General features: G+C 40.7%; 1 protein-coding gene across 3 annotated transcripts in view; it reads right to left on the reverse strand.

The window, feature by feature from the left end:
• Positions 1–24344, reverse strand: part of LOC106595449 (E3 ubiquitin-protein ligase HECW2) — a 156495-nt gene that overhangs the window by 22418 nt on the left and 109733 nt on the right. For all 3 annotated transcript variants that reach the window (XM_082963710.1, XM_082963708.1, XM_082963709.1), the window contains exons 23-24: positions 23880–23993; positions 23532–23684 (exon numbers count right to left, since the gene is read on the reverse strand). In XM_082963710.1, the coding sequence (XP_082819836.1) occupies positions 23532–23684; positions 23880–23993 (267 nt within the window). The remainder of the gene's footprint in view (positions 1–23531; positions 23685–23879; positions 23994–24344) is intronic.

Raw genomic sequence — 24344 nt, forward strand, 5'->3', positions numbered from 1 at the left:
ATTACCCAGGTCCTAGTATAGACAACAGATGTTATTACCCAGGTCCTAGTATACACAACAGATGTTATTACCCAGGTCCTAGTATAGACAACAGATGTTATTACCCAGGTCCTAGTATACACAACAGATGGTATTACCCAGGTCCTAGTATAGACAACATATGTTATTACCCAGGTCCTAGTATACACAACAGATGGTATTACCCAGGTCCTAGTATAGACAACAGATGGTATTACCCAGGTCCTAGTATAGACAACAGATGTTATTACCCACGTCCTAGTATAGACAATAGATGTTATTACCCAGGTCCTAGTATAGACAACAGCTGTTATTACCCAGGTCCTAAAATACACAACTGATGTTATTACCCAGGTTCTAGTATACACAACAGATGGTATTACCCAGGTCCTAGTATAGACAACAGATGGTATTACCAAGGTCCTAGTATAGACAACAGATTTTATTACCCACGTCCTAGTATAGACAATAGATGTTATTACCCAGGTCCTAGTATAGACAACAGCTGTTATTACCCAGGTCCTAAAATACACAACTGATGTTATTACCCAGGCCCTAGTATACACAACAGATGGTATTACCCAGGTCCTAGTATACACAACAGATGTTATTACCCAGGTCCTAGTATAGACAACAGATGTTATTACCCAGGTCCTAGTATACACAACAGATGGTATTACCCAGGTCCTAGTATACACAACAGATGTTATTACCCAGGTCCTAGTATAGACAACAGATGTTATTACCCAGGTCCTAGTATACACAACAGATGGTATTACCCAGGTCCTAGTATACACAACATATGTTATTACCCAGGTCCTAGTATAGACAACAGATGGTATTACCCAGGTCCTAGTATACACAACATATGGTATTACCCAGGTCCTAGTATACACAACATATGTTATTACCCAGGTCCTAGTATAGACAACAGCTGTTATTACCCAGGTCCTAAAATACACAACTGATGTTATTACCCAGGTCCTAGTATACACAACAGATGGTATTACCCAGGTCCTAGTATACACAACAGATGGTATTACCCAGGTCCTAGTATACACAACAGATGTTATTACCCAGGTCCTAGTATACACAACAGATGTTATTACCCAGGTCCTAGTATACACAACAGATGTTATTACCCAGGTCCTAGTATACACAACAGATGGTATTACCCAGGTCCTAGTATACACAACAGATGTTATTACCCAGGTCCTAGTATACACAACAGATGTTATTACCCAGGTCCTAGTATACACAACAGATGGTATTACCCAGGTCCTAGTATACACAACATATGTTATTACCCAGGTCCTAGTATACACAACAGATGGTATTACCCAGGTCCTAGTATACACAACAGATGGTATTACCCAGGTACTAGTATACACAACAGATGGTATTACCCAGGTCCTAGTATACACAACAGATGGTATTACCCAGGTCCTAGTATAGACAACAGATGGTATTACCCAGGTCCTAGTATACACAACAGATGGTATTACCCAGGTCCTAGTATAGACAACAGATGTTATTACCCAGGTCCTAGTATACACAACATATGTTACTACCCAGGTCCTAGTATAGAAAACAGATGGTATTACCCAGGTCCTAGTAAAGACAACAGATGGTATTACCCAGGTCCTGGTATAGACAACAGATGGTATTACCCAGGTCCTAGTATACACAACATATGTTATTACCCAGGTCCTAGTATACACAACATATGTTATTACCCAGGTCCTAGTATACACAACATATGTTATTACCCAGGTCCTAGCATAGACAACAGATGTTATTACCCAGGTACTAGTATACACAACAGAAGGTATTACTCAGGTCCTAGTATAGACAACAGATATTATTACCCAGGTCCTAGTATACACAACAGATGGTATTACCCAGGTCCTAGTATACACAACAGATGGTATTACCCAGGTCCTAGTATACACAACAGATGTTATTACCCAGGTCCTAGTATAGACAACAGATGTTATTACCCAGGTCCTAGTATACACAACAGATGGTATTACCCAGGTCCTAGTATACACAACATATGTTATTACCCAGGTCCTAGTATAGACAACAGATGGTATTACCCAGGTCCTAGTATACACAACATATGTTATTACCCAGGTCCTAGTATAGACAACAGATGTTATTACCCAGGTCCTAGTATAGACAACAGCTGTTATTACCCAGGTCCTAAAATACACAACTGATGTTATTACCCAGGTCCTAGTATACACAACAGATGGTATTACCCAGGTCCTAGTATAGACAACAGATGTTATTACCCAGGTCCTAGTATACACAACAGATGTTATTACCCAGGTCCTAGTATAGACAACAGATGTTATTACCCAGGTCCTAGTATACACAACAGATGGTATTACCCAGGTCCTAGTATAGACAACATATGTTATTACCCAGGTCCTAGTATACACAACAGATGGTATTACCCAGGTCCTAGTATAGACAACAGATGGTATTACCCAGGTCCTAGTATAGACAACAGATGTTATTACCCACGTCCTAGTATAGACAATAGATGTTATTACCCAGGTCCTAGTATAGACAACAGCTGTTATTACCCAGGTCCTAAAATACACAACTGATGTTATTACCCAGGCTCTAGTATACACAACAGATGGTATTACCCAGGTCCTAGTATAGACAACAGATGGTATTACCAAGGTCCTAGTATAGACAACAGATGTTATTACCCACGTCCTAGTATAGACAATAGATGTTATTACCCAGGTCCTAGTATAGACAACAGCTGTTATTACCCAGGTCCTAAAATACACAACTGATGTTATTACCCAGGCCCTAGTATACACAACAGATGGTATTACCCAGGTCCTAGTATAGACAACAGATGTTATTACCCAGGTCCTAGTATACACAACAGATGTTATTACCCAGGTCCTAGTATACACAACAGATGTTATTACCCAGGTCCTAGTATACACAACAGATGTTATTACCCAGGTCCTAGTATACACAATAGATGGTATTACCCAGGTCCTAGTATACACAACAGATGGTATTAGCCAGGTACTAGTATACACAACAGATGGTATTACCCAGGTCCTAGTATACACAACAGATGGTATTACCCAGGTCCTAGTATAGACAACAGATGGTATTACCCAGGTCCTAGTATAGACAACAGATGGTATTACCCAGGTCCTAGTATACACAACAGATGGTATTACCCAGGTCCTAGTATACACAACATATGTTATTACCCAGGTCCTAGTATACACAACAGATGTTATTACCCAGGTCCTAGTATAGACAACATATGTTATTACCCAGGTCCTAGTATACACAACATATGGTATTACCCAGGTCCTAGTATACACAACAGATGTTATTACCCAGGTCCTAGTATAGACAACAGATGTTATTACAGAGGTCCTAGTATACACAACAGATGGTATTACCCAGGTCCTAGTATAGACAACAGATGGTATTACCCAGGTCCTAGTATAGACAACCGATGGTATTACCCAGGTCCTAGTATAGACAACAGATGTTATTACCCAGGTCCTAGTATAGACAACAGATGTTATTACCCAGGTCCTAGTATACACAACAGATGGTATTACCCAGGTCCTAGTATACACAACAGACGGTATTACCCAGGTACTAGTATAGACAACAGATGGTATTACCCAGGTCCTAGTATACACAACAGATGGTATTACCCAGGTCCTAGTATAGACAACAGATGGTATTACCCAGGTCCTAGTATACACAACATATGTTATTATCCAGGTCCTAGTATACACAACAGATGGTATTACCCAGGTCCTAGTATACACAACAGATGTTATTACCCAGGTCCTAGTATACACAACAGATGTTATTACCCAGGTCCTAGTATAGACAACAGATGTTATTACCCAGGTCCTAGTATACACAACAGATGTTATTACCCAGGTCCTAGTATACACAACAGATGTTATTACCCAGGTCCTAGTATACACAACAGATGGTATTACCCAGGTCCTAGTATAGACAACAGATGGTATTACCCAGGTCCTAGTATAGACAACATATGGTATTACCCAGGCCCTAGTATACACAGCAGATGTTATTACCCAGGTCCTAGTATACACAACAGATGGTATTACCCAGGTCCTAGTACACACAACATATGTTATTACCCAGGTCCTAGTATACACAACATATGTTATTACCCAGGTCCGAGTATACACAACAGATGGTATTACCCAGGTCCTAGTATACACAACAGATGGTATTACCCAGGTCCTAGTATACACAACATATGTTATTACCCAGGTCCTAGTATACACAACATATGTAATTACCCAGGTCCTAGCATAGACAACAGATGTTATTACCCAGGTACTAGTATACACAACAGATGGTATTACCGATGTCCTAGTATAGACAACAGATGTTATTACCCAGGTCCTAGTATACACAACAGATGGTATTACCCAGGTCCTAGTATACACAACAGGTGTTATTACCCAGGTCCTAGTATAGACAACAGATGTTATTACCCAGGTCCTAGTATACACAACAGATGGTATTACCCAGGTCCTAGTATAGACAACAGATGTTATTACCCAGGTCCTAGTATACACAACTGATTTTATTACCCAGGTCCTAGTATACACAACAGATGGTATTACCCAGGTCCTAGTATAGACAACAGATGTTATTACCCAGGTCCTAGTATACACAACAGATGTTATTACCCAGGTCCTAGTATAGACAACAGATGTTATTACCCAGGTCCTAGTATACACAACAGATGGTATTACCCAGTTCCTAGTATAGACAACATATGTTATTACCCAGGTCCTAGTATAGACAACAGATGGTATTACCCAGGTCCTAGTATAGACAACAGATGTTATTACCCAGGTCCTAGTATACACAACAGATGTTATTACCCAGGTCCTAGTATAGACAACATATGTTATTACCCAGGTCCTAGTATACACAACAGATGTTATTACCCAGGTCCTAGTATACACAACAGATGTTATTACCCAGGTCCTAGTATACACAACAGATGTTATTACCCAGGTCCTAGTATAGACAACAGATGTTATTACCCAGGTCCTAGTATAGACAACAGATGGTATTACCCAGGTCCTAGTATACACAACATATGTTATTACCCAGGTCCTAGTATACACAACAGATGTTATTACCCAGGTCCTAGTATAGACAACATATGTTATTACCCAGGTCCTAGTATACACAACAGATGGTATTACTCAGGTCCTAGTATACACAACAGATGGTATTACCCAGGTCCTAGTATACACAACAGATGGTATTACCCAGGTCCTAGTATACACAACAGATGGTATTACCCAGGTCCTAGTATACACAACAGATGGTATTACCCAGGGCCTAGTATAGACAACAGATGTTATTACCCAGGTCCTAGTATACACAACATATGGTATTACCCAGGTCCTAGTATACACAACAGATGGTATTACCCAGGTCCTAGTATACACAACAGATGGTATTACCCAGGTCCTAGTATACACAACAGATGGTATTACCCAGGTCCTAGTATACACAACAGATGGTATTACCCAGGTCCTAGTATACACAACAGATGGTATTACCCAGGGCCTAGTATAGACAACAGATGTTATTACCCAGGTCCTAGTATACACAACATATGTTACTACCCAGGTCCTAGTATAGAAAACAGATGGTATTACCCAGGTCCTAGTATACACAACAGATGGTATTACCCAGGTCCTAGTATACACAACAGATGGTATTACCCAGGTACTAGTATACACAACAGATGGTATTACCCAGGTCCTAGTATACACAACAGATGGTATTACCCAGGTCCTAGTATAGACAACAGATGGTATTACCCAGGTCCTAGTATACACAACAGATGGTATTACCCAGGTCCTAGTATAGACAACAGATGTTATTACCCAGGTCCTAGTATACACAACATATGTTACTACCCAGGTCCTAGTATAGAAAACAGATGGTATTACCCAGGTCCTAGTAAAGACAACAGATGTTATTACCCAGGTCCTAGTATACACAACATATGGTATTACCCAGGTCCTAGTATACACAACATATGTTATTACCCAGGTCCTAGTATACACAACAGATGGTATTACCCAGGTCCTAGTATACACAACAGATGGTATTACCCAGGTCATAGTATACACAACATATGTTATTACCCAGGTCCTAGTATACACAACAGATGTTATTACCCAGGTCCTAGTATACACAACAGATGGTATTACCCAGGTCCTAGTATACACAACATATGTTATTACCCAGGTCCTAGTATACACAACAGATGGTATTACCCAGGTCCTAGTATACACAACAGATGGTATTACCCAGGTACTAGTATACACAACAGATGGTATTACCCAGGTCCTAGTATACACAACAGATGGTATTACCCAGGTCCTAGTATAGACAACAGATGGTATTACCCAGGTCCTAGTATACACAACAGATGGTATTACCCAGGTCCTAGTATAGACAACAGATGTTATTACCCAGGTCCTAGTATACACAACATATGTTACTACCCAGGTCCTAGTATAGAAAACAGATGGTATTACCCAGGTCCTAGTATACACAACAGATGGTATTACCCAGGTCCTAGTATACACAACAGATGGTATTACCCAGGTACTAGTATACACAACAGATGGTATTACCCAGGTCCTAGTATACACAACAGATGGTATTACCCAGGTCCTAGTATAGACAACAGATGGTATTACCCAGGTCCTAGTATACACAACAGATGGTATTACCCAGGTCCTAGTATAGACAACAGATGTTATTACCCAGGTCCTAGTATACACAACATATGTTACTACCCAGGTCCTAGTATAGAAAACAGATGGTATTACCCAGGTCCTAGTAAAGACAACAGATGGTATTACCCAGGTCCTGGTATAGACAACAGATGGTATTACCCAGGTCCTAGTATACACAACATATGTTATTACCCAGGTCCTAGTATACACAACATATGTTATTACCCAGGTCCGAGTATACACAACAGATGGTATTACCCAGGTCCTAGTATACACAACAGATGGTATTACCCAGGTCCTAGTGTACACAACAGATGTTATTACCCAGGTCCTAGTATACACAACATATGTTATTACCCAGGTCCTAGCATAGACAACAGATGTTATTACCCAGGTACTAGTATACACAACAGAAGGTATTACTCAGGTCCTAGTATAGACAACAGATGTTATTACCCAGGTCCTAGTATACACAACAGATGGTATTACCCAGGTCCTAGTATAGACAACATATGTTATTACCCAGGTCCTAGTATACACAACAGATGTTATTACCCAGGTTCTAGTATAGACAACAGATGTAATTACCCAGGTCCTAGTATACACAACAGATGTTATTACCCAGGTCCTAGTATACACAACAGATGGTATTACCCAGGTCTTAGTATACACAACAGATGGTATTACCCAGGTCCTAGTATACACAACAGATGGTATTACCCAGGTCCTAGAATAGACAACAGATGTTATTACCCAGGTCCTAGTATACACAACAGATGTTATTACCCAGGTCCTAGTATACACAACAGATGTTATTACCCAGGTCCTAGTATACACAACAGATGGTATTACCCAGGTCCTAGTATAGACAACAGATGGTATTACCCAGGTCCTAGTATAGACAACATATGGTATTACCCAGGTCCTAGTATACACAACAGATGTTATTACCCAGGTCCTAGTATACACAACAGATGGTATTACCCAGGTCCTAGTATACACAACAGATGTTACTACCCAGGTCCTAGTATACACAACAGATGGTATTACCCAGGTCCTAGTATACACAACATATGTTATTACCCAGGTCCTAGTATACACAATAGATGGTATTACCCAGGTCCTAGTATACACAACAGATGGTATTACCCAGGTCCTAGTATACACAACAGATGGTATTACCCAGGTCCTAGTATACACAACAGATGTTATTACCCAGGTCCTAGTATACACAACAGATGTTATTGCCCAGGTCCTAGTACAGACAACAGATGTAATTACCCAGGTCCTAGTATACACAACAGATGTTATTACCCAGGTCCTAGTATACACAACAGATGGTATTACCCAGGTCCTAGTATAGACAACAGATGGTATTACCCAGGTCCTAGTATACACAACAGATGTTATTACCCAGGTCCTAGTATACACAACAGATGTTATAACCCAGGTCCTAGTATACACAACAGATGGTATTACCCAGGTCCTAGTATAGACAACAGATGGTATTACCCAGGTCCTAGTATAGACAACATATGGTATTACCCAGGTCCTAGTATACAAAACAGATGTTATTACCCAGGTCCTAGTATACACAACAGATGGTATTACCCAGGTCCTAGTACACACAACAGATGGTATTACCCAGGTACTAGTATACACAACAGATGGTATTACCCAGGTCCTAGTATAGACAACAGATGGTATTACCCAGGTCCTAGTATACACAACAGATGGTATTACCCAGGTCCTAGTATACACAACATATGTTATTACCCAGGTCCTAGTATACACAACAGATCGTATTACCCAGGTCCTAGTATACACAACAGATGGTATTACCCAGGTCCTTGTATACACAACAGATGCTATTACCCAGGTCCTAGTATACACAACATATGTTATTACCCAGGTCCTAGCATAGACAACAGATGTTATTACCCAGGTACTAGTATACACAACAGATGGTATTACCCAGGTCCTAGTATAGACAACAGATGTTATTACCCAGGTCCTAGTATATACAACAGATGGTATTACCCAGGTCCTAGTATACACAACAGATGGTATTACCCAGGTCCTAGTATACACAACAGATGTTATTACCCAGGTCCTAGTACAGACAACAGATGTAATTACCCAGGTCCTAGTATACACAACAGATGGTATTACCCAGGTCCTAGTATAGACAACAGATGTTATTACCCAGGTCCTAGTATACACAACAGATGGTATTACCCAGGTCCTAGTATAGACAACAGATGTTATTACCCAGGTCCTAGTATACACAACTGATTTTATTACCCAGGTCCTAGTATACACAACAGATGGTATTACCCAGGTCCTAGTATAGACAACAGATGTTATTACCCAGGTCCTAGTATACACAACAGATGTTATTACCCAGGTCCTAGTATAGACAACAGATGTTATTACCCAGGTCCTAGTATACACAACAGATGGTATTACCCAGTTCCTAGTATAGACAACATATGTTATTACCCAGGTCCTAGTATAGACAACAGATGGTATTACCCAGTTCCTAGTATAGACAACATATGTTATTACCCAGGTCCTAGTATAGACAACAGATGGTATTACCCAGGTCCTAGTATAGACAACAGATGTTATTACCCAGGTCCTAGTATACACAACAGATGTTATTACCCAGGTCCTAGTATAGACAACATATGTTATTACCCAGGTCCTAGTATACACAACAGATGTTATTACCCAGGTCCTAGTATACACAACAGATGTTATTACCCAGGTCCTAGTATACACAACAGATGTTATTACCCAGGTCCTAGTATAGACAACAGATGTTATTACCCAGGTCCTAGTATAGACAACAGATGGTATTACCCAGGTCCTAGTATACACAACATATGTTATTACCCAGGTCCTAGTATACACAACAGATGTTATTACCCAGGTCCTAGTATAGACAACATATGTTATTACCCAGGTCCTAGTATACACAACAGATGGTATTACCCAGGTCCTAGTATAGACAACAGATGTTATTACCCAGGTCCTAGTATACACAACATATGGTATTACCCAGGTCCTAGTATACACAACAGATGGTATTACCCAGGTCCTAGTATACACAACAGATGGTATTACCCAGGTCCTAGTATACACAACAGATGGTATTACCCAGGTCCTAGTATACACAACAGATGGTATTACCCAGGTCCTAGTATACACAACAGATGGTATTACCCAGGGCCTAGTATAGACAACAGATGTTATTACCCAGGTCCTAGTATACACAACATATGGTATTACCCAGGTCCTAGTATACACAACAGATGGTATTACCCAGGTCCTAGTATACACAACAGATGGTATTACCCAGGTCCTAGTATACACAACAGATGGTATTACCCAGGTCCTAGTATACACAACAGATGGTATTACCCAGGTCCTAGTATACACAACAGATGGTATTACCCAGGGCCTAGTATAGACAACAGATGTTATTACCCAGGTCCTAGTATACACAACATATGTTACTACCCAGGTCCTAGTATAGAAAACAGATGGTATTACCCAGGTCCTAGTATACACAACAGATGGTATTACCCAGGTCCTAGTATACACAACAGATGGTATTACCCAGGTACTAGTATACACAACAGATGGTATTACCCAGGTCCTAGTATACACAACAGATGGTATTACCCAGGTCCTAGTATAGACAACAGATGGTATTACCCAGGTCCTAGTATACACAACAGATGGTATTACCCAGGTCCTAGTATAGACAACAGATGTTATTACCCAGGTCCTAGTATACACAACATATGTTACTACCCAGGTCCTAGTATAGAAAACAGATGGTATTACCCAGGTCCTAGTAAAGACAACAGATGTTATTACCCAGGTCCTAGTATACACAACATATGGTATTACCCAGGTCCTAGTATACACAACATATGTTATTACCCAGGTCCTAGTATACACAACAGATGGTATTACCCAGGTCCTAGTATACACAACAGATGGTATTACCCAGGTCATAGTATACACAACATATGTTATTACCCAGGTCCTAGTATACACAACAGATGTTATTACCCAGGTCCTAGTATACACAACAGATGGTATTACCCAGGTCCTAGTATACACAACATATGTTATTACCCAGGTCCTAGTATACACAACAGATGGTATTACCCAGGTCCTAGTATACACAACAGATGGTATTACCCAGGTACTAGTATACACAACAGATGGTATTACCCAGGTCCTAGTATACACAACAGATGGTATTACCCAGGTCCTAGTATAGACAACAGATGGTATTACCCAGGTCCTAGTATACACAACAGATGGTATTACCCAGGTCCTAGTATAGACAACAGATGTTATTACCCAGGTCCTAGTATACACAACATATGTTACTACCCAGGTCCTAGTATAGAAAACAGATGGTATTACCCAGGTCCTAGTATACACAACAGATGGTATTACCCAGGTCCTAGTATACACAACAGATGGTATTACCCAGGTACTAGTATACACAACAGATGGTATTACCCAGGTCCTAGTATACACAACAGATGGTATTACCCAGGTCCTAGTATAGACAACAGATGGTATTACCCAGGTCCTAGTATACACAACAGATGGTATTACCCAGGTCCTAGTATAGACAACAGATGTTATTACCCAGGTCCTAGTATACACAACATATGTTACTACCCAGGTCCTAGTATAGAAAACAGATGGTATTACCCAGGTCCTAGTAAAGACAACAGATGGTATTACCCAGGTCCTGGTATAGACAACAGATGGTATTACCCAGGTCCTAGTATACACAACATATGTTATTACCCAGGTCCTAGTATACACAACATATGTTATTACCCAGGTCCGAGTATACACAACAGATGGTATTACCCAGGTCCTAGTATACACAACAGATGGTATTACCCAGGTCCTAGTGTACACAACAGATGTTATTACCCAGGTCCTAGTATACACAACATATGTTATTACCCAGGTCCTAGCATAGACAACAGATGTTATTACCCAGGTACTAGTATACACAACAGAAGGTATTACTCAGGTCCTAGTATAGACAACAGATGTTATTACCCAGGTCCTAGTATACACAACAGATGGTATTACCCAGGTCCTAGTATAGACAACATATGTTATTACCCAGGTCCTAGTATACACAACAGATGTTATTACCCAGGTTCTAGTATAGACAACAGATGTAATTACCCAGGTCCTAGTATACACAACAGATGTTATTACCCAGGTCCTAGTATACACAACAGATGGTATTACCCAGGTCTTAGTATACACAACAGATGGTATTACCCAGGTCCTAGTATACACAACAGATGGTATTACCCAGGTCCTAGAATAGACAACAGATGTTATTACCCAGGTCCTAGTATACACAACAGATGTTATTACCCAGGTCCTAGTATACACAACAGATGTTATTACCCAGGTCCTAGTATACACAACAGATGGTATTACCCAGGTCCTAGTATAGACAACAGATGGTATTACCCAGGTCCTAGTATAGACAACATATGGTATTACCCAGGTCCTAGTATACACAACAGATGTTATTACCCAGGTCCTAGTATACACAACAGATGGTATTACCCAGGTCCTAGTATACACAACAGATGTTACTACCCAGGTCCTAGTATACACAACAGATGGTATTACCCAGGTCCTAGTATACACAACATATGTTATTACCCAGGTCCTAGTATACACAATAGATGGTATTACCCAGGTCCTAGTATACACAACAGATGGTATTACCCAGGTCCTAGTATACACAACAGATGGTATTACCCAGGTCCTAGTATACACAACAGATGTTATTACCCAGGTCCTAGTATACACAACAGATGTTATTGCCCAGGTCCTAGTACAGACAACAGATGTAATTACCCAGGTCCTAGTATACACAACAGATGGTATTACCCAGGTCCTAGTATACACAACAGATGGTATTACCCAGGTCCTAGTATACACAACAGATGGTATTACCCAGGTCCTAGTATACACAACAGATGGTATTACCCAGGTCCTAGTATACACAACAGATGTTATTACCCAGGTCCTAGTATACACAACAGATGGTATTACCCAGGTCCTAGTATAGACAACATATGTTATTACCCAGGTCCTAGTATACACAACAGATGGTATTACCCAGGTCCTAGTATAGACAACAGATGTTAATACCCAGGTCCTAGTATACACAACATATGGTATTACCCAGGTCCTAGTATACACAACAGATGGTATTACCCAGGTCCTAGTATACACAACAGATGGTATTACCCAGGTCCTAGTATACACAACAGATGGTATTACCCAGGTCCTAGTATACACAACAGATGGTATTACCCAGGTCCTAGTATACACAACAGATGGTATTACCCAGGGCCTAGTATAGACAACAGATGTTATTACCCAGGTCCTAGTATACACAACATATGGTATTACCCAGGTCCTAGTATACACAACAGATGGTATTACCCAGGTCCTAGTATACACAACAGATGGTATTACCCAGGTCCTAGTATACACAACAGATGGTATTACCCAGGTCCTAGTATACACAACAGATGGTATTACCCAGGTCCTAGTATACACAACAGATGGTATTACCCAGGGCCTAGTATAGACAACAGATGTTATTACCCAGGTCCTAGTATACACAACATATGTTACTACCCAGGTCCTAGTATAGAAAACAGATGGTATTACCCAGGTCCTAGTATACACAACAGATGGTATTACCCAGGTCCTAGTATACACAACAGATGGTATTACCCAGGTACTAGTATACACAACAGATGGTATTACCCAGGTCCTAGTATACACAACAGATGGTATTACCCAGGTCCTAGTATAGACAACAGATGGTATTACCCAGGTCCTAGTATACACAACAGATGGTATTACCCAGGTCCTAGTATAGACAACAGATGTTATTACCCAGGTCCTAGTATACACAACATATGTTACTACCCAGGTCCTAGTATAGAAAACAGATGGTATTACCCAGGTCCTAGTAAAGACAACAGATGTTATTACCCAGGTCCTAGTATACACAACATATGGTATTACCCAGGTCCTAGTATACACAACATATGTTATTACCCAGGTCCTAGTATACACAACAGATGGTATTACCCAGGTCCTAGTATACACAACAGATGGTATTACCCAGGTCATAGTATACACAACATATGTTATTACCCAGGTCCTAGTATACACAACAGATGTTATTACCCAGGTCCTAGTATACACAACAGATGGTATTACCCAGGTCCTAGTATACACAACATATGTTATTACCCAGGTCCTAGTATACACAACAGATGGTATTACCCAGGTCCTAGTATACACAACAGATGGTATTACCCAGGTACTAGTATACACAACAGATGGTATTACCCAGGTCCTAGTATACACAACAGATGGTATTACCCAGGTCCTAGTATAGACAACAGATGGTATTACCCAGGTCCTAGTATACACAACAGATGGTATTACCCAGGTCCTAGTATAGACAACAGATGTTATTACCCAGGTCCTAGTATACACAACATATGTTACTACCCAGGTCCTAGTATAGAAAACAGATGGTATTACCCAGGTCCTAGTATACACAACAGATGGTATTACCCAGGTCCTAGTATACACAACAGATGGTATTACCCAGGTACTAGTATACACAACAGATGGTATTACCCAGGTCCTAGTATACACAACAGATGGTATTACCCAGGTCCTAGTATAGACAACAGATGGTATTACCCAGGTCCTAGTATACACAACAGATGGTATTACCCAGGTCCTAGTATAGACAACAGATGTTATTACCCAGGTCCTAGTATACACAACATATGTTACTACCCAGGTCCTAGTATAGAAAACAGATGGTATTACCCAGGTCCTAGTAAAGACAACAGATGGTATTACCCAGGTCCTGGTATAGACAACAGATGGTATTACCCAGGTCCTAGTATACACAACATATGTTATTACCCAGGTCCTAGTATACACAACATATGTTATTACCCAGGTCCGAGTATACACAACAGATGGTATTACCCAGGTCCTAGTATACACAACAGATGGTATTACCCAGGTCCTAGTGTACACAACAGATGTTATTACCCAGGTCCTAGTATACACAACATATGTTATTACCCAGGTCCTAGCATAGACAACAGATGTTATTACCCAGGTACTAGTATACACAACAGAAGGTATTACTCAGGTCCTAGTATAGACAACAGATGTTATTACCCAGGTCCTAGTATACACAACAGATGGTATTACCCAGGTCCTAGTATAGACAACATATGTTATTACCCAGGTCCTAGTATACACAACAGATGTTATTACCCAGGTTCTAGTATAGACAACAGATGTAATTACCCAGGTCCTAGTATACACAACAGATGTTATTACCCAGGTCCTAGTATACACAACAGATGGTATTACCCAGGTCTTAGTATACACAACAGATGGTATTACCCAGGTCCTAGTATACACAACAGATGGTATTACCCAGGTCCTAGAATAGACAACAGATGTTATTACCCAGGTCCTAGTATACACAACAGATGTTATTACCCAGGTCCTAGTATACACAACAGATGTTATTACCCAGGTCCTAGTATACACAACAGATGGTATTACCCAGGTCCTAGTATAGACAACAGATGGTATTACCCAGGTCCTAGTATAGACAACATATGGTATTACCCAGGTCCTAGTATACACAACAGATGTTATTACCCAGGTCCTAGTATACACAACAGATGGTATTACCCAGGTCCTAGTATACACAACAGATGTTACTACCCAGGTCCTAGTATACACAACAGATGGTATTACCCAGGTCCTTATTACCCAGGTCCTAGTATACACAACAGATGTTATTACCCAGGTCCTAGTATACACAACAGATGGTATTACCCAGGTCCTAGTATACACAACAGATGGTATTACCCAGGTCCTAGTATACACAACAGATGGTATTACCCAGGTCCTAGTATACACAACAGATGTTATTGCCCAGGTCCTAGTAGACATATTACCCAGGTCCTAGTATACACAATAGATGGTATTACCCAGGTCCTAGTATACACAACAGATGGTATTACCCAGGTCCTAGTATACACAACAGATGGTATTACCCAGGTCCTAGTATACACAACAGATGTTATTACCCAGGTCCTAGTATACACAACAGATGTTATTGCCCAGGTCCTAGTACAGACAACAGATGTAATTACCCAGGTCCTAGTATACACAACAGATAGACAACAGATGTTATTACCCAGGTCCTAGTATACACAACATATGGTATTACCCAGGTCCTAGTATACACAACAGATGTTATTACCCAGGTCCTAGTATACACAACAGATGGTATTACCCAGGTCCTAGTATACACAACAGATGGTATTACCCAGGTCCTAGTATACACAACAGATGTTATTACCCAGGTCCTAGTATACACAACAGATGTATTACCCAGGTCCTAGTATACACAACAGATGGCCAACAGATGGTATTACCCAGGTCCTAGTATACACAACAGATGTTATTACCCAGGTCCTAGTATACACAATAGATGGTATTACCCAGGTCCTAGTATACACAACAGATGGTATTACCCAGGTCCTAGTATACACAACAGATGGTATTACCCAGGTCCTAGTATACACAACAGATGGTATTACCCAGGTCCTAGTATACACAACAGATGTTATTACCCAGGTCCTAGTATACACAACATATGTTATTACCCAGGTCCTAGTATAACAACAGATGTATTACCCAGGTCCTAGTATACACAACAGATGGTATTACCCAGGTCCTAGTATAGACAACAGATGTATTACCCAGGTCCTAGTATACACAACAGATGTTATTACCCAGGTCCTAGTATACACAACAGATGTTATTACCCAGGTCCTAGTATACACAACAGATGGTATTACCCAGGTCCTAGTATAGACAACAGATGTTATTACCCAGGTCCTAGTATACACAACAGATGTTATTACCCAGGTCCTAGTATAGACAACAGATGTTATTACCCTATTACCCAGGTCCTTGTATACACAACAGATGCTATTACCCAGGTCCTAGTATACACAACATATGTTATTACCCAGGTCCTAGCATAGACAACAGATGTTATTACCCAGGTACTAGTATACACAACAGATGGTATTACCCAGGTCCTAGTATAGACAACAGATGTTATTACCCAGGTCCTAGTATACACAACAGATGGTATTACCCAGGTCCTAGTATACACAACAGATGGTATTACCCAGGTCCTAGTATACACAACAGATGTTATTACCCAGGTCCTAGTATACACAACAGATGTTATTACCCAGGTCCTAGTACAGACAACAGATGTAATTACCCAGGTCCTAGTATACACAACAGATGGTATTACCCAGGTCCTAGTATAGACAACAGATGTTATTACCCAGGTCCTAGTATACACAACAGATGGTATTACCCAGGTCCTAGTATAGACAACAGATGTTATTACCCAGGTCCTAGTATACACAACTGATTTTATTACCCAGGTCCTAGTATAGACAACAGATGTTATTACCCAGGTCCTAGTATACACAACTGATTTTATTACCCAGGTCCTAGTATACACAACAGATGGTATTACCCAGGTCCTAGTATAGACAACAGATGTTATTACCCAGGTCCTAGTATACACAACAGATGTTATTACCCAGGTCCTAGTATAGACAACAGATGTTATTACCCAGGTCCTAGTATACACAACAGATGGTATTACCCAGTTCCTAGTATAGACAACATATGTTATTACCCAGGTCCTAGTATAGACAACAGATGGTATTACCCAGGTCCTAGTATAGACAACAGATGTTATTACCCAGGTCCTAGTATACACAACAGATGTTATTACCCAGGTCCTAGTATAGACAACATATGTTATTACCCAGGTCCTAGTATACACAACAGATGTTATTACCCAGGTCCTAGTATACACAACAGATGTTATTACCCAGGTCCTAGTATACACAACAGATGTTATTACCTAGGGCCTAGTATAGACAACAGATGTTATTACCCAGGTCCTAGTATAGACAACAGATGGTATTACCCAGGTCCTAGTATACACAACATATGTTATTACCCAGGTCCTAGTATACACAACAGATGTTATTACCCAGGTCCTAGTATAGACAACATATGTTATTACCCAGGTCCTAGTATACACAACAGATGGTATTACCCAGGTCCTAGTATAGACAACAGATGTTATTACCCAGGTCCTAGTATACACAACATATGGTATTACCCAGGTCCTAGTATACACAACAGATGGTATTACCCAGGTCCTAGTATACACAACAGATGGTATTACCCAGGTCCTAGTATACACAACAGATGGTATTACCCAGGTCCTAGTATACACAACAGATGGTATTACCCAGGTCCTAGTATACACAACAGATGGTATTACCCAGGGCCTAGTATAGACAACAGATGTTATTACCCAGGTCCTAGTATACACAACATATGGTATTACCCAGGTCCTAGTATACACAACATATGGTATTACCCAGGTCCTAGTATACACAACAGATGGTATTACCCAGGTCCTAGTATACACAACAGATGGTATTACCCAGGTCCTAGTATACACAACAGATGGTATTACCCAGGTCCTAGTATACACAACAGATGGTATTACCCAGGTCCTAGTATACACAACAGATGGTATTACCCAGGGCCTAGTATAGACAACAGATGTTATTACCCAGGTCCTAGTATACACAACATATGTTACTACCCAGGTCCTAGTATAGAAAACAGATGGTATTACCCAGGTCCTAGTATACACAACAGATGGTATTACCCAGGTCCTAGTATACACAACAGATGGTATTACCCAGGTACTAGTATACACAACAGATGGTATTACCCAGGTCCTAGTATACACAACAGATGGTATTACCCAGGTCCTAGTATAGACAACAGATGGTATTACCCAGGTCCTAGTATACACAACAGATGGTATTACCCAGGTCCTAGTATAGACAACAGATGTTATTACCCAGGTCCTAGTATACACAACATATGTTACTACCCAGGTCCTAGTATAGAAAACAGATGGTATTACCCAGGTCCTAGTAAAGACAACAGATGTTATTACCCAGGTCCTAGTATACACAACATATGGTATTACCCAGGTCCTAGTATACACAACATATGTTATTACCCAGGTCCTAGTATACACAACAGATGGTATTACCCAGGTCCTAGTATACACAACAGATGGTATTACCCAGGTCATAGTATACACAACATATGTTATTACCCAGGTCCTAGTATACACAACAGATGTTATTACCCAGGTCCTAGTATACACAACAGATGGTATTACCCAGGTCCTAGTATACACAACATATGTTATTACCCAGGTCCTAGTATACACAACAGATGGTATTACCCAGGTCCTAGTATACACAACAGATGGTATTACCCAGGTACTAGTATACACAACAGATGGTATTACCCAGGTCCTAGTATACACAACAGATGGTATTACCCAGGTCCTAGTATAGACAACAGATGGTATTACCCAGGTCCTAGTATACACAACAGATGGTATTACCCAGGTCCTAGTATAGACAACAGATGTTATTACCCAGGTCCTAGTATACACAACATATGTTACTACCCAGGTCCTAGTATAGAAAACAGATGGTATTACCCAGGTCCTAGTATACACAACAGATGGTATTACCCAGGTCCTAGTATACACAACAGATGGTATTACCCAGGTACTAGTATACACAACAGATGGTATTACCCAGGTCCTAGTATACACAACAGATGGTATTACCCAGGTCCTAGTATAGACAACAGATGGTATTACCCAGGTCCTAGTATACACAACAGATGGTATTACCCAGGTCCTAGTATAGACAACAGATGTTATTACCCAGGTCCTAGTATACACAACATATGTTACTACCCAGGTCCTAGTATAGAAAACAGATGGTATTACCCAGGTCCTAGTAAAGACAACAGATGGTATTACCCAGGTCCTGGTATAGACAACAGATGGTATTACCCAGGTCCTAGTATACACAACATATGTTATTACCCAGGTCCTAGTATACACAACATATGTTATTACCCAGGTCCGAGTATACACAACAGATGGTATTACCCAGGTCCTAGTATACACAACAGATGGTATTACCCAGGTCCTAGTGTACACAACAGATGTTATTACCCAGGTCCTAGTATAGACAACAGATGTTATTACCCAGGTACTAGTATACACAACATATGTTATTACCCAGGTCCTAGTATACACAACATATGTTATTACCCAGGTCCTAGTATACACAACAGATGGTATTACCCAGGTCCTAGTGTACACAACAGATGTTATTACCCAGGTCCTAGTATACACAACAGATGTTATTACCCAGGTCCTAGTATAGACAACAGATGTTATTACCCAGGTACTAGTATACACAACAGAAGGTATTACTCAGGTCCTAGTATAGACAACAGATGTTATTACCCAGGTCCTAGTATACACAACAGATGGTATTACCCAGGTCCTAGTATAGACAACATATGTTATTACCCAGGTCCTAGTATACACAACAGATGTTATTACCCAGGTTCTAGTATAGACAACAGATGTAATTACCCAGGTCCTAGTATACACAACAGATGTTATTACCCAGGTCCTAGTATACACAACAGATGGTATTACCCAGGTCTTAGTATACACAACAGATGGTATTACCCAGGTCCTAGTATACACAACAGATGGTATTACCCAGGTCCTAGAATAGACAACAGATGTTATTACCCAGGTCCTAGTATACACAACAGATGTTATTACCCAGGTCCTAGTATACACAACAGATGTTATTACCCAGGTCCTAGTATACACAACAGATGGTATTACCCAGGTCCTAGTATAGACAACAGATGGTATTACCCAGGTCCTAGTATAGACAACATATGGTATTACCCAGGTCCTAGTATACACAACAGATGTTATTACCCAGGTCCTAGTATACACAACAGATGGTATTACCCAGGTCCTAGTATACACAACAGATGTTACTACCCAGGTCCTAGTATACACAACAGATGGTATTACCCAGGTCCTAGTATACACAACATATGTTATTACCCAGGTCCTAGTATACACAATAGATGGTATTACCCAGGTCCTAGTATACACAACAGATGGTATTACCCAGGTCCTAGTATACACAACAGATGGTATTACCCAGGTCCTAGTATACACAACAGATGTTATTACCCAGGTCCTAGTATACACAACAGATGTTATTGCCCAGGTCCTAGTACAGACAACAGATGTAATTACCCAGGTCCTAGTATACACAACAGATGTTATTACCCAGGTCCTAGTATACACAACAGATGGTATTACCCAGGTCCTAGTATAGACAACAGATGGTATTACCCAGGTCCTAGTATACACAACAGATGTTATTACCCAGGTCCTAGTATACACAACAGATGTTATAACCCAGGTCCTAGTATACACAACAGATGGTATTACCCAGGTCCTAGTATAGACAACAGATGGTATTACCCAGGTCCTAGTATAGACAACATATGGTATTACCCAGGTCCTAGTATACAAAACAGATGTTATTACCCAGGTCCTAGTATACACAACAGATGGTATTACCCAGGTCCTAGTACACACAACAGATGGTATTACCCAGGTACTAGTATACACAACAGATGGTATTACCCAGGTCCTAGTATAGACAACAGATGGTATTACCCAGGTCCTAGTATACACAACAGATGGTATTACCCAGGTCCTAGTATACACAACATATGTTATTACCCAGGTCCTAGTATACACAACAGATCGTATTACCCAGGTCCTAGTATACACAACAGATGGTATTACCCAGGTCCTTGTATACACAACAGATGCTATTACCCAGGTCCTAGTATACACAACATATGTTATTACCCAGGTCCTAGCATAGACAACAGATGTTATTACCCAGGTACTAGTATACACAACAGATGGTATTACCCAGGTCCTAGTATAGACAACAGATGTTATTACCCAGGTCCTAGTATATACAACAGATGGTATTACCCAGGTCCTAGTATACACAACAGATGGTATTACCCAGGTCCTAGTATACACAACAGATGTTATTACCCAGGTCCTAGTATACACAACAGATGTTATTACCCAGGTCCTAGTACAGACAACAGATGTAATTACCCAGGTCCTAGTATACACAACAGATGTTATTACCCAGGTCCTAGTATACACAACAGATGGTATTACCCAGGTCCTAGTATACACAACAGATGGTATTACCCAGGTCCTAGTATACACAACAGATGGTATTACCCAGGTCCTAGTATAGACAACAGATGTTATTACCCAGGTCCTAGTATAGACAACAGATGGTATTACCCAGGTCCTAGTATACACAACAGATGTTATTACCCAGGTCCTAGTATAGACAACAGATGTTATTACCCAGGTCCTAGTATACACAACAGATGGTATTACCCAGGTCCTAGTATAGAAAACAGATGGTATTACCCAGGTCCTAGTATAGACAACATATGGTATTACCCAGGTCCTAGTATACACAACAGATGTTATTACCCAGGTCCTAGTATACACAACAGATGGTATTACCCAGGTCCTAGTATACACAACAGATGGTATTACCGAGGTACTAGTATACACAACAGATGGTATTACCCAGGTCCTAGTATACACAACAGATGGTATTACTCAGGTCCTAGTATAGACAATAGATGGTATTACCCAGGTCCTAGTATAGACAACAGATGTTATTACCCAGGTCCTAGTATACACAACAGATGTTATTACCCAGGTCCTAGTATACACAACAGATGTTATTACCCAGGTCCTAGTATACACAACATATGGTATTACCCAGGTCCTAGTATACACAACATATGTTATTACCCAGGTCCTAGTATACACAACAGATGTTATTACCCAGGTCCTAGTATAGACAACAGATGTTATTACCCAGGTCCTAGTATACACAACATATGGTATTACCCAGGTCCTAGTATACACAACAGATGTTATTACCCAGGTCCTAGAATAGACAACAGATGTTATTACCCAGGTCCTAGTATACACAACAGATGTTATTACCCAGGTCCTAGTATACACAACATATGGTATTACACAGGTCCTAGTATAGACAACAGATGGTATTACCCAGGTCCTAGTATACACAACAGATGGTATTACCCAGGTCCTAGTATACACAACATATGTTTTGGCTCGTCCTTTAAGTCCATGTCCATTCATCTTATCACCAGGGTTGGGCTCCATTCAAATTGAAGTCACACAGTTCAGGAAATTAATTAGTTAAAATTCTAAAATGGAAAAACCTTTGAGACAAAAAGCTTCTTGAAAGTAATTAAAAATAGATTAAATGTTTTCAATTATTGAATAGGAATTTCAGTTTGCTTCCAGAATTGACTGACTTCAATTTGAATTGACCGCAACCCTGCTTATCAGCCAACAGACCACAGACCACTCCAACCCCAAACCGGCCCAGTCTTCAGTCCACTCACCACTCGTGATGGTTGTCTACGAAGGCAGACATGGGGCTGATCTGAACGGTGTAGGTGTCGTTGGCGGAGTACTCAAACAGGCCGTAGTACGGGTTGAACAGCTCTCTAGACACCAGGAAGAAAAACTCTCTGGACGGGCCGCTGTAGTCCAAGCTGCAACACATACAGGAAGACACATTATCACACAGGAACACAAAGGAACGGCGGAGATAGAAATATAACGTCATAGAGCAGACAAAGTGCATTTCTAACTGAAATATTCCTCAAATGTTTCATTCTATTGAAGCCAGTATCATTTCTCCCCCCATCTTCTGGAAGAGTAGAGGACAGGCAGTCTGTCTGACTCACCCCTCCTCTCCCAGGAAGCTGACATAGAGCTTGCTCCTCTGCAGGTCTTTACGGGAGTAACACATGACCTGGTTGAAGGCATCCTCCAGGAGATGGTCCCTACGGATGATCAACCTGGGGGTTGGGGGAGGAAGAGACACACACAGGGGGGAACTGGTAAGGGCAGGAGGGCGTGGATAGAGGGTAAGTTGGTGGACCACAGAACTAGAATCAGATTCTATTTATTTGGCTGGAACACCAAAGCATTTAGCTAGATCAATAACGTATTAATTCTTTCATTTTACAGTATTCACACATGAATATTCAAATATGTTACACTATTATATTGATGACAAGCACCCTCCCCACTACATACTTTAACTTCCCTGGGCCCTGGCCGTAACCCTTGGTCTCCAGTTTGTGGTAGAAGCACCCTCCCCACTACATACTTTAACTTCCCTGGGCCCTGGCCGTAACCCTTGGTCT

This window comes from Salmo salar, chromosome 17 (genome assembly GCF_965601325.2).
Source record: "Salmo salar chromosome 17, fSalSal1, whole genome shotgun sequence".
In the NCBI taxonomy this organism is placed as follows: domain Eukaryota; kingdom Metazoa; phylum Chordata; class Actinopteri; order Salmoniformes; family Salmonidae; genus Salmo; species Salmo salar.